Here is a 12,673-nt window from a genome sequence, read left to right on the forward strand (position 1 = left end):
AACGAAGCTCAGGGCTGTTCCAGACAGAATTCTGTGCAGAACAATGTAGCCCTTCAGTGACAACTGTAAATCAAATTAGAAACGTCCCTAAAAATTAGCAGCAGCGTCAGACAACGCTGAATTTCTTCAGTCATCTGTGGGAGATGAAGTTTCTATAAATAAACTGAAGCATTGCAATGGTGAAGTTCCAAACAAAGCCAAATTGTCAAAGCAGCCCCAGAGCCTTTCCAAGCAGCGAAACTCTTTGAGTCTGAACACAGGAGCGTTTTCAGACACGCTGTGCTGGACAAGAGGAGATTGTGTGGCAATGCACAGAGGGAAAGGCACTGGCTGCTGCTGGAGCAGGGGACACATGACCACTGCATTTGCGTAGCACTCCAGCGGGGAGGAACTAATAATTTATCCCTTTTCATGAAAAAGAAATGAGACTGAGAGAAGTCAGTCCATTTGGTTGGGGCCTAAGCAAGGAACAAGCCTGAGGCAATTGGCTTTGATTTCCAGGTTGCCACCTCCTGGACTGTGGTGCTTCTCCCTCAAAGCTGGTGGCAGCTGGACCCATTTCACATGAACCCGAATATTTATCATATTTTAAATTCCATCCATTAGAGACTCCTGATTCAAAGCCTACCAAAACACATCTTTTTTATGTGTTCTACCAGCCTGTTTGTGGTACAGATCATCTGCCACTCGGTGCTGTGGCTCTAAAGACAAAACATAATAGAACAAAAACATATTTACAACAGATCCCAGGCTGCCAAGACAAACAGTTACCCCTTGCTTCAGCTCTCCATTCACTGCAGCTGCACTGCAAGGAATTTTTAAAGACCCAAAATATGCATTTACTGTGTTCATAGTATTCATGAGTTAGGGCAACAGAAGAATCCCTATAGGAACACACAGATTATACTCACTAACAATCATTCAGAGATCATGTTTGCTTCTTAAATCCAAATTTCACTCTAAGACTGGTGGGGATCATTATGAGAAAGATGTGTAAAATGACCTGATTAAAAGCTTGAGGCATGGATCAAATAATTCAAAGGAAAGAGTCCAACAACCTCCCTGGGCTTTTGCCCCTGAATTCCCAATGGCTGTTTTAAAAAAATACATTCACTGGGGTCATATCTCCGAGTATCTCCAAGGGAATTTGTACACCTTCATTTCACGTAACACAAATTTGTCACTGATTGTCCCAAAAATTTAGGTACTTCTCAACGAGTCAGGAATTCAGCAATCATTCAGTCAAGTATTCATCAGCCTCAGCTGGTATGAATTGTGGCAGTATTTAAAATCCATCTGTCATTATTATACCCAGCTACAAAGCAAACAAGAAACCCAAGTGCACCCACCCAGCAAGCAGCAGCTTGGCCCTACAAAAGGGAGAGATAATTTACTGCAAAATCAACAAAGGGGGAAAAAAGGCTGAGCAGAGAAGCTGGATGGCATGGACAGGGAGAGAGCCTTTCATTTCAGCACTGCTCATTAGCATTATATAGCAAGCAAGGATGCAGGTTTCAACACATCTGTCTCTTCTGGGTCTCATCAATTCAACCAGCAACACAAATTCCTGCTTAAACAGAGCTCTCCCTTGTTTCTTCTTAAATACAAGGATGTGTACCAAGGGTTTGGAGGTGCTGTCAGGTGGTTTGTTGGTAAAGCAGCAATTGTAGCAATTCCAGGGGAAGAATGCACATTCTTCCTTCTGCCTTCTCACTGTACTTTCATTCCTGTGTGCCTAGCAGGGAATGGTGGCATAGACTGCAGTATTGGGAACAGCATTTGATATTACAACAAAAGAAATATGAAATAAAATCAGCAATAAAAGCTGCCTTTTATGTCTTGGTTTGCACAGAGTTCATCCCTGCACAGAAGCATGGAGGAATTGGGGTTTTTTTTAAGGGACTATGTTTTATTTATCTAAAGAGTGCTGCATTGTGATAATACACTGTGCTTGTGAACTCCAGAGACTGAAGAGCCCTCAGAGAGATGTATTTATAATACAGCTCTGCATCCCAGGAGGATGAAAGAGCTGTGCAGCTCTGGGTTTCATTACCCTTTGGCCCCTCTGCTCAGGCTGTGGCCATAGGGAACCAGAGAGGCAAAGCTATTCTAGGAGACAGTTTGGAGATTAAATGCCTCTATTTTGTCACACAGAAAGCTGCAGAAAGAGAGAATTAACTCATCTTTCCCAAACCCCTGTGTGGGACCTACTTTTCAGAGGAGAAGCTTGTTTCCTGTGCCCCAAATACAGGCCATGGAAGACAATCTGGGAATTACCAGAAGCCCAGAGGTCAGTGTGGGGCTGTGGGTCAGGCTCACCCCATGAAGGTGCCTCCAGCCCTTGTTGGAGCACAGGGACACGGGCACATGAAATGCAGGGCTCAGAGCTGCAAACTGCAGCTGCTTCATCTCGTGTGCTGGTCACCTCCTCTGCTGGGACACCTCGAGGGCAGCTGCAATGCATCCCAAACTGATCTGTCACAAAACATCCTCACTCTGTCAGCCTGGGACATTGAAGAAATTGCAGGTCGAAAGGTGTGGCAATCAGAGGGATCCGCATGGTCTGGGTTCTCACCCAACCCTAGCTCCCTCTGCCTCATTTCTGTGGTATCTTGTCTGTAGATTTGGGCTTCACGAATTCATAAATCGGTGAAAATCATTTTTCCCCACAACACTGCAAAGTTGTTATGCTTATTCGTGCAGTTTCAAACTACTCAGGGGAGACAGGACCTGTAAACTCAGGACAACCCTTCCCAAACCACCACACAGCAGGCACAGGCACAAAAATGCATCGAAAGCTCCACTGGCAAAGAGCAATGCTTGGGGACTATCCTCAGGGTCTCAGCTGAAAGGTGACACTGGTCCATGCTCCAGACAGGAACCCAGCTGTCAGCCCTCACTCGGTAACCCTCCCCAAGAGGCACAAAACACAAAAAAACCCTTTGCACCTTCCAGAAAATGAGAGAACTGATGAGCTGCCCTCCAGACTCATGTCTCACTCCTCAATCAGCAGGCAGCGCAGCCTTGCAAGCACGAAAGAGTTAAGCCGAGCCTCGCACAAACTTTGCAGTGAGCTGAGCTCAGAGCCTCCCTCCCTTCCCTCAGTGCCGGTGGCTCGGCTCATCCTCTGCCTGTTGCCTGTCGCTGCCGAGGGAGGGGTCTGGCTGCTTCCATGCCAGCAGCGCAGTTCAGCAAGAGAAGGCTCCTCGCCCCCTTCCCCTGCTGCCTGCGAAGGAAGGACCCAGCGGTGATGCTACTCCGGTGACATCCCAGGATCGGGAGTCAGAGCCGTCCCTGCCGGGGAGATCAACAGCAGGGGAGAAAAAGTGCACTTGGCTGAAAGGACACTGTCCTGACTCCAGCAATAAGGCAGCAAATCCTTTCTGCACAGATCCCACTACCTGGGAGGAGATGTTCCCAGAGGATTCACCAGCAAGCTCGTGGTCTGAAGCAGGGACGCTGGTGCCTCATCCCAACACTGCTGCCTGCTCTGAAAGGTAACTGTGCTTTATGCTCTTCTCTCTCTGTGCACTACCACAGCCAGCACTCTCACACGTTCAGCATGAGAACAAAATATCCTCTCTGCCCCTAAAAGAGGAGACACCATCACCCTCCTTCCACTCTTCTCTCCCTCAGATCCTCCCTGGAGAAAATGCAAGCCATGGATGGAATTGAGAGTTTTGGTGTTTTCTTTGCATTTCTTCAGGGCCGATATTTTTCTGTAAAGGTGACCTAGACAGAACGCACTTGGTGCTGTGTGTTCAAACCCAAACCGTCCTGTACTTGCCAGCCAGTTCAGTGCACTCAAAGAAGCTACACGAGTAATTGTTCTATTTTGTCCCACTTACCTGTTTGTAAGAGCCAGAGTGGGTGGAAAAGCAAAGGGGAACTCAGGAAAGTTGACTGCACTTTCAGAGATGCTGTGCTGGCAAGTGGTGCTCACACTGAACTTGGGAGTAGAAGGAATCAGGTGGGCAAGACATAAACATTTACTGCAGCTGCAGGATCAGTTTGTCTGTCTGTCTGCACTGTTTGGGGGAAAATCTGTCTTTCTGCTCCCCTGTGACCTCCAAATGTGCAGTGTAGAGCAATGCAGGCTTCATAAACACTCCCCAGACCTGAAGCTCCCCACACCCTGATAGCTGCAGTGGGAGGCTGGTAATGGCAGTGCCCATGAAGTTTTGGCTGATGAATTTCCTGGCTCAGCAACACACTCTGAAAAGAAACCCGTCTCTTGTTGTGTATGAAGGCTTCTATTTTCATTACAGATTTTTATTAGATGAAATATGTTGGGTTTGGGTTTGGTTTTTTTTTTAATCCCTGATTAAAAACAGCCACAAACTGATAAAAAAAACCCCAAGTGTCTGCTTGGAATCAATCTGCGCCCACTGAGCACCAGTGATCACTCAGAACTGAAGCATTGTTCAGCCAGAGAATGACTAAATCTTGAAAACTGAGATCACAGGGAATGTTCCTGTGTCCATGAAGTTGAGGGCTCCTCATGGTAACCAGTGAGGTTCTGCCTCCTCCAATCTGAGTCATACACAGTTATAGTCTGACCTGCTTTACACACAGAATTATTGTGTACCACTTATTTTCACATCCTGTTGGTCTCTACAGTCATTCAGCTTCTATTCCTTAAAGGGGAGTGTACAAAATCTAAATCTACTGGTATCCAAAGTGATGTGCTCAATGGGATAGATTGAAAAGCAAAGATCTTTGGGGTTGCCTGGAGCTATTGAATTATTTCTGGCTCATTTCTGGACAAGATGCAGTTAATGTTACAGCTTTCAATAGTCTGAATAGTTGATTGCTCCTGACAAATCTATAGTTGAGCCTAAAAAACCCCCAAACAGTGCCAGCTCCCCACTGCTAATACTTCTTACTATTAATCTGTTCCTTTTATCAATAAACACCCAGCTGAGCTTTACTAATTCAACATCTTGGTTTGCAGTTAATTACTGAACCTCAGACTAATGTCCTTAGCATTCTGCAGTCTAATTTTATGAAGGATATAAAGCCATTAGGCTCTCTGCTCGTTAAGGAGAGAAACCAGCTCTGGCTTTTTCTCTCAGTAACAGAGCAGATGGGATGGGCAAAGACATTGCTCTGTACTTTAACTCACACAAGTGTCAGATTGCAGACTGGTTGCACTTCATTATCAACAGAGAAATCATATTGTAAGAACAGAAGTTTAATACAGTCAGTTACCTTCACACCCTCTATTTCCCACCTGCTGTGTAACATGAGAATATTCTTCACGGGGGAAGAATTTCCATTTATAGATTCCAAGCGTGAAAATCACAGTTATTGCCCTGTAATTGAGAGCAAAAGTGCCTGGCTGCCCTCCCCACACCTCTGCATCAGCACCAAACCCTCTGCCAGAATAACTGGCTCCAGAGGGGTTGGGTCAGCCCCTGGAAAAACACTGAGCTTGCCCACAGCCTCCTACACACAGCACAGCTCAGAGTCACTGCCCACACAGGGACTGCAGAAGTCAAATCCCCAGGTCATTTTTTCAATCAGCAATTTGGGCCGGTTTATTACTGAGCAGGATCTGGTCCAATATTCCCTAAAGTGGGTAACTGTTATCTCAAATGCTTTCGTACTGAAGAAGGAGCTGGGAGGTAAAGTGTAGACAAGCCCCCGTGTCCCTTCTCCAAAAACTCAGCAGATGAGATGTTTCCCCATCACGAGAGCCAAAGCAGGTCTTTCTTGCTTGTAGTGAAAGCCTGAGGCCCCTGAAAGTCAAAATGTTCTGCAGCAATATGTCATTCAGGTGAAATGTCACGTGTCAGAGCTTTTATCATATTGACCTAATGGTTCATTTATTCTGATGATCACAGTATATTACCATGTTAATATTACTCTATTTATATCTCCTGTAGGTATATAGGCAGTGGACATTCTAAATGATTGCACCAGCTTTTTTCTGTGCTTTCATTTTTGTTTCAGCTAAAACCAAAATTCTGTCTTATCAGAGCAGAACATGATGCTTTTGGATGCACCATTTGCAGTGAAATTTCAGCATTTTCATTTTCTGCTTCCAGCTGGAAGAACTGAAACTGCTAAAACGTTAAGATTCCCCCTATTTCCAGTAAGTTCTGCTGCCAGGAGGTGAGGGAAGCATCATATCCTGCAGCAGAGTTGCTCCAGGGGGACAGGTAGGGCTCTGGACAGCTGCCAGGTGCACCCAGACTCAGAAAAAGAGGGTCCTGATACACAATAAATGAGACACATGGTGAAAAACACTGATTGGATTCATATCTTCCCTCCCTCTCTGACATCTGATTCCACAGACTGTGGGGCCTTCTTGTACCCATAAGTAACGTGTTACCAGAGGAGATATTAACAATTAAATTTGCATGGTCTTTTCCTAAAGTTAAATACTCAGTGCTTCTCCTCCTCTCAAGGTGTCTCACAGGAGCATGACAGGGGTTGTCTTATCTATTTGTTCTAAAGATACCACATACAGGCTAGGCTATTTTGGTACCTGGTGTCACTTCTCTCTCTCTCACTTTTTTCCCTTTAGAAAGCTGACTTTTTGACTGTTCCTAATGAGCAATTCAGAACTGCATACTCCTTAAGCAAGTACCAATAGCTCTGAATTGGGAGAGAAGGGATCCCCCAGAAGTCTGGCAAGGCAGAAAACAACCTTCCCCAGCTCACCCAAGGATAAATCACCTGCTGTGGGAGAAGCTGGCAGAAAGCTGATTGCTCAGTCTGTCTGGAAAAGCAACACTTGCAAAGACCAAAGCTGTGCAAACCTTTGCAGCTCAGCTTCAGAGAAGGACCAAAGCTTTTCACCTGCCAAAGGAGGTGACCTACCAAAAGGAGGCCCGAAGTATTTTTAGGACGAAATAAAAGCCAGAAGGAAGTGTAAAGCACAAGTGTGATGCTTGTTGTCATTATGACAGCAACGTGCAAAATGGTTTGCAAAGGCCTGTCCCTCGCAGTTTGCTTAACTGTGTGAACAGCAGCCGTGACACCAAGAGGATGGAGCATCTCCTGCTGAAGCCATCATGCCATCTGTGCTAAGTTTCCTCTCCTGACCTCCTTTGTGAGTCTGGTGAGGGGAGACAGGAGATCTGAAGGTAAACACAGAAAATGGACCAAAGCTGACAGAGAGCAATGACTGAGATTTATTTCAAGTTCCGTGGAAACCTGACTGGCCGTGTCCAACTTCCAACTCTGGCTACTGAAGTAGACACGACAGCAGACAAATATTCCAGCCTCTACGTGTACGTGGGATTGTTCCTAACCCTCCTGGCTATCCTCCTGATCCTGCTTTTCTCCATGCTCCTGCGCCTGAAGCACGTTGTCTCCCCCATCTCAGCCTCCCCAGAGAGCACTGAGAACGTGCAGCAGTTCACAGACGTGGAAATGCACAGCAGGATCCCCACCACTTAGGGAGCCCAAAGCAAAGAGGGCTCTGTGCTTGGGAAAGGTCCTTTGTTCAGCAAAAAGGTGGTGGAAAGAAGGTCTGGCTGCCTGTTGAGCCCCACAACTTGTTGCAGAACCCTCAGCAGCACCTGGAGGGTGTCACTGGCTGTTGGCACTACAGGCAGCACGTGTGCAACAGTCTCCATAAAATCGGCGTTGCAGAAACCCACTGCTGTCAGGGAAGGCTCACATCCCTCTAAAAACCTCACAGAAAATGGGAAAAGCCACATTAATGACAGCCAAAAAACCAGAGAAACTCAGCAGAATGTGTCCTGGAGCCTGAGTTTGCTGACCTCTCTCTCTAAATCAACGAAGTGAAGTGGTGTAAGTGGGAAGAGCCCACAGGGCACACACAGAAATTATCAGTGGCTTGAAAATTCTCAGGCATTTCTCCCACTCAAGAAGGAAAACATTAAATTGCTCTTTTACACTTGAATGGCAATTAAACAGTGGAGTTTCTGAAGTATACAAATGTTTCATCACCTGCTGGAACTACGCCTTTCTCTCATTAGAACCCATTTAGTTGCACGCCAGATATCAAAAAGAGACAGAACTTTAAAAGAGAAAAGAAAAGAAAGCCAAAATTTAAGCAAGGTTTAAAAGAAAAAGAAAGCAGCAGCAGGAAATGAGATAAAAAAACCTTAAAAGACATTCTACCTCTTCCTTTGTCCTCCTTTATATTACCTGAGCTGAATACAAACATTTTTCTGCCTTTTAGGCTCCCCAGTATCACTCAGTAATTAAAATGTAGTGTGAGTTTTGGGAGCCCAATTGACATTGCTCTCCTAACAGACTCCAGTTCATAACAACATGTTCTCTCATATCCATACTGGGTTTTCTTCCTCAAAAGACAGACAAGTTCTTCCAAAGTTTTTTCATTTGTTTTCCTCCAAAGAAAGCTGAGGAAATGCCAGGGCCTGGCACTGCAGTAAGGAATAGTGGGAACAGCTTTGGACACAGACTAATAGGGAACATGCAGATGGAAAGTAAACTCACTGAGCACTGAAAGACACAATTGGATTCAAATATCCTGATGGAATCTCATGGGGGAAAGAAATGTTTATTTAAATTTATGGAACAACAATCTGACCCAGTCCTATGAGTGGCGTACAGAGGTAGGCTTTGCTTCCACGGATGGAAAAGATGGAACCAAATACTGCAAATCACTCCTGGGAGAGCCACTGCCTCTCACAGAAAAGCCTTCAGTGAATTGTTTCAGCCACATCTCTAAAGGGCAGGTATTTTACACAGCTTATCCACTTTATTACAGTCCAACTCTAGTTTAGCAATAAAATCCCCTGGATGCTTTCCACATGTACATAGGCTCTTATTTGCCAATTCTGCTCTCTGCAAGGGCTTGGAAAGTATAAAGTCCTCACACAAACCCAGTGCAAAATTAGAGGAGACACTGTCACATGGGCTTGTGATAGTAGCACGAAATTGTTCTTCAAATGCTTTGTGTACCACAGGTTTTTTGCTTACCTTTAAAGGTCTGGGTGAGCTGTTTGGACTGGGAGTGTGGCTTGTACAGATGGTTGGCAGGGGGGAAGCAGAATGACGAGTACCATCCCCACTGGATACACTGGATCCACGGGCAGGACTAGTGTTACTTCTCACTGATGGATTGAGTACAAAACCATGTAAACATTGCTTCCTTACATTGAATAACTTCTTTTTACTTCATTAACCCCCACATCTGTGAATCCCAGAATCCCAGAATGGTTTGGGTTAGAAAGGACCTTAAAGATCATCTCATTCCACCCCCTGCCAATGGGCAGGGATACCTTCCACCATCCCAGGTTGCTCCAAACCCCGTCCAACCTGGCCCTGGACAGTGAACCAGAACAGTGATTGTGTGAGGGAATACAGCAAAAAATTCACTCTCAGCAGTGTCTCTCCATGCCATGCTTGGCTGTGCTCCCCTGGAAAAATGGCAGGAGGCAGGTTACCCTCTATGGGGACAACACCAGGCAGGATGGTGGCTTCACACCCCATCTAAAGATTGGCTCCTCGAGGAGTGCTACTCTCAGTACTACACAAGAGCCAAAATTTTGTGTGATGATCTGGATATTAATCCAACTAAGACAGATGACTAGTGAGTTAGTCAATGACATTTAAAATTAACAAAAATCTACACAGCTCAAGTTGGCTTGGTATGTGTCATTCATTGAGCCATCATGAGGCAGCGTAGCCCAGGCTCAACATCTGACTTACCCTGTAAAACTTCTCCATTCAAAAGCTACAACTTACCTAGACCAGAAATGTTCTGATGTTATTAAATCAGCAACTAAACCACCTTAGCTTCCCAGAACAACTGTCTGCAGAAAAGCCTTGTATCCAAGAGTCTGCAGGACAGACTCAGCTTTTATTGACAGACTTTTATTGACATAAAATATCAGACCTACTAATGGAAAATTACAGATTCTGATTGCTCTGATCTCAGCCAAAATGGCCCCTGAGGTACCTGTCAGGACAGAGCTTCTTTCCATCACACCAAGGAATGTTAATTCAGAAGTCTCACAACACTTTAAAACATATTCAGTAAATATCCTTTAAATAAATGAGTAATCACTTTCTATATCAGATGGTATCTTTGGGCAGATTGTGTATTTTTATGTAGTACTCTTATGGAAGGCAGCCCTATCTTCTCACACGAAAAGGACAAGTTTTCCTTTCTAAAGCTTCATTTCACATAAAGTCTCTGTACCACTTGACACATCTCCAGCCCCAGAGGCACTCAGGGTGCCTCATTTGTCTGTACAATGCCAGTACATTTTAAAGCCTTTCCCACTGAGAAATAGAAGAATTCCTTTCCCCTCTTTTCACTATCATTTGCAATGTCCCAGACCTGAGGGATATCTCTGGGAAAAGAGACTGTTGGGATGTGTTGAGCTGTTTGATAAGTGCTCTCTAGTGGAGTTTGGCATTCTTTGGCTTTCAAAAGTGGTTATTGGAAATTTTGCATGGGTTTGCTGCATCTTGGAGCACTGCAGGTCTCACAGTCATACCCTTCCCCTTCAGCAGGCTGTTTCCTTCCCACTTGTCCATCTGCTATCGAAAATGGGGGTTTTTACAAAAATAAAGAGGCTTAGTGCTATCAATGGTGAGTCACTGACTGCTCTGTATGTTCCCACCCGTGGATCTGAAAGACCAGCTCACATACAGACTCAGATGGTGCCACTATTCCAAACCAACTGCTGGCCACAGGGAGTGTCTGGGCAAGAAAACCTTCTACCAGTCTGTATGAGTAGTACTTGAACCAGCACAGTCTGCCCCCATCCTTAGTCCCATCTCAGACACTAGAAACAAATTGAGTATTGAGTAAATTCCTCACCTCCTCCATGCCCTGCCTGCGGGGGAAGACAGCCACCTGTTGTTCTGAAGGAGCAGCCCCTTGTGGGTGGGACTGTGAGGCCAGAGTGAGCCTCCTCTCATCAAACAACCAGCATCGCTCCCAAATCTCCCCGGGTTCTTAGTCTGGGAGCTGTCAGGAGTATGGTGTGACTCCCCAAACCAGACGGGATTAATCCTTGAGTAATCTCACCCACATGATTTCCATCCACAAGCATGCATTTTCTGTATTAACAGACCCTTAAGTATCGAGTAGAAAGGGTTGGTATGTAGAATATTTTCCTTCTCTATGTCAGAATAAATATAAACATTTATTTTCAGATCCTTGCAGGGCTGCAGAGAAAGATGTGATTTTGCAAACAACATAACTCAGCAGAGGATCAATCCTGATCCTTGATCCTTCCCAAAGGACCTTTTCCGATTTTAGTTGAAAAAGAAATAAAAAATGTTCAAAACACAGAAATTATGCGAAGTCACACATCCATTTAACTGTCAGCATTAATGACAGCTTAGATGTATGACTTGTCCTCACTAGGAACTTACATATCCTTACCCTGCAGTCACTAATGACGTAACTGCTTATGAGGGAAGAGTCCAGGTAAGTGCAGCCAGCCAGCTCCAGCTTCAGAGCAGGTTTGGAGAGCAGGAGACACGCAGACAATTCCTCTGCTGGCAGGTAGTGCAACAAGTCACCTGTTTTGCTACAGGTTAGGGAGCAAGTGAGGTGAAATTGTGGGATGGTTGTACTTTTTTTCAAAGAGTATCCATCTTTGTGTTGTGTCTACACTTCAGCTACATTCTGGTATGGACGTTTGTTCACAGTTTGTTCATGTGTCTTTCAAAAAATGTGCAGTTGTACAATGACATTCATGGCTAGAAATTCAGATGGGGATATATCCGGAAAGGGGAAATCTCAAACGGTATTTTCTTGGTACATGAGCTGTAGACTCAATTGTTGACATTTTGGTAGAAAAACAAACCTGGAGATGGTGAGGTCTGCTCGATCTTTGCAGTGGGCTCAAAAAAAAGACTACACAGAATGTTAAGTAAAAAGGATAAATACTTGGGGATTGGGGAAGGTATTTTCAGTTACGGTTCCTGACACAGAGTTCGCATTTGTTCACAAAAAGGAACTGCATGTTATACATTCCATCTGCCAAGAGCCCTACCCCATAAAGCCCTCTCAGGTCTTCACCATTCTCAGGCTTCACAGAAGGTTGTGAAATTCTAGCAAGAGTAAGAGCAGTCTTCAGTTCCTTGCCTTCATTCTGTGGGCACAGATATCAAAATAAAGCCTGAAAAAACCACAAGGATAATTTGGTTTCTTGTACACTTGCTCTCCAGAATGTGATATATGAACATTTCCTCCTCAGTCCTTTCATTATCAAGAATAGTTAAAGTATCATCTAAGATGACTGATGTTAAGAGTGAAAAAATAAACTGAATATGAATTTTGATGGATTGGATTTTTCAAAGGTACTTAGAATTTCTTCAGCTGAAGGCAAAAATAATTTGTCCAGCTGTAGTCAAAGCTAAAATGTGAAAGCAGATCTGGCTGCAAGAGGGAAAGATCTGTGCAATTCATATGCAATTAATAAATAACCCACTCCTTATACTCCCACCTGCATTTCATGGCTATGTAAACTTGTCAAACAAATGATGAATAATTCAAAAGACCTTCTCCTCCCTTCCTTCTCCTCTAGATTTATTAATCCATTTTCAAAGTATAATTTGATCAAGTTAATAGCAATAGCCACAGACTTCCTAAGCTGACTCTCTCTGCATTAATTCTTTCTGCATGGCCATAGTCCTGCTCTCACAGAACCATTTAATAAAAATCAATTACCAGACAACAAAAGGCACCTGAAAGCCAAATGAG

General features: G+C 44.5%; 1 protein-coding gene across 1 annotated transcript; it reads left to right on the forward strand.

Moving 5' to 3' along the window:
* Positions 1–3,085: 3,085 nt before the first annotated feature.
* SERTM2 (serine rich and transmembrane domain containing 2) lies at positions 3,086–12,251 on the forward strand. The gene is made up of 2 exons (XM_048319247.1): positions 3,086–3,497; positions 6,533–12,251. Exon 2 carries the CDS (start codon positions 7,132–7,134, stop codon positions 7,408–7,410), a length of 279 nt encoding a protein of 92 aa, XP_048175204.1. The 5' UTR covers positions 3,086–3,497; positions 6,533–7,131; the 3' UTR covers positions 7,411–12,251.
* The last annotated feature ends 422 nt before the right edge of the window (positions 12,252–12,673 follow it).

Source organism: Corvus hawaiiensis, chromosome 14 (genome assembly GCF_020740725.1).
Source record: "Corvus hawaiiensis isolate bCorHaw1 chromosome 14, bCorHaw1.pri.cur, whole genome shotgun sequence".
Lineage (NCBI taxonomy): Eukaryota > Metazoa > Chordata > Aves > Passeriformes > Corvidae > Corvus > Corvus hawaiiensis.

What these genes read in the sequence shown, in the direction of transcription:
- SERTM2 (XM_048319247.1), top strand. Translation starts at nt 7,132, where the DNA reads ATGACTGAGATTTATTTCAAGTTCCGTGGAAACCTGACTGGCCGTGTC.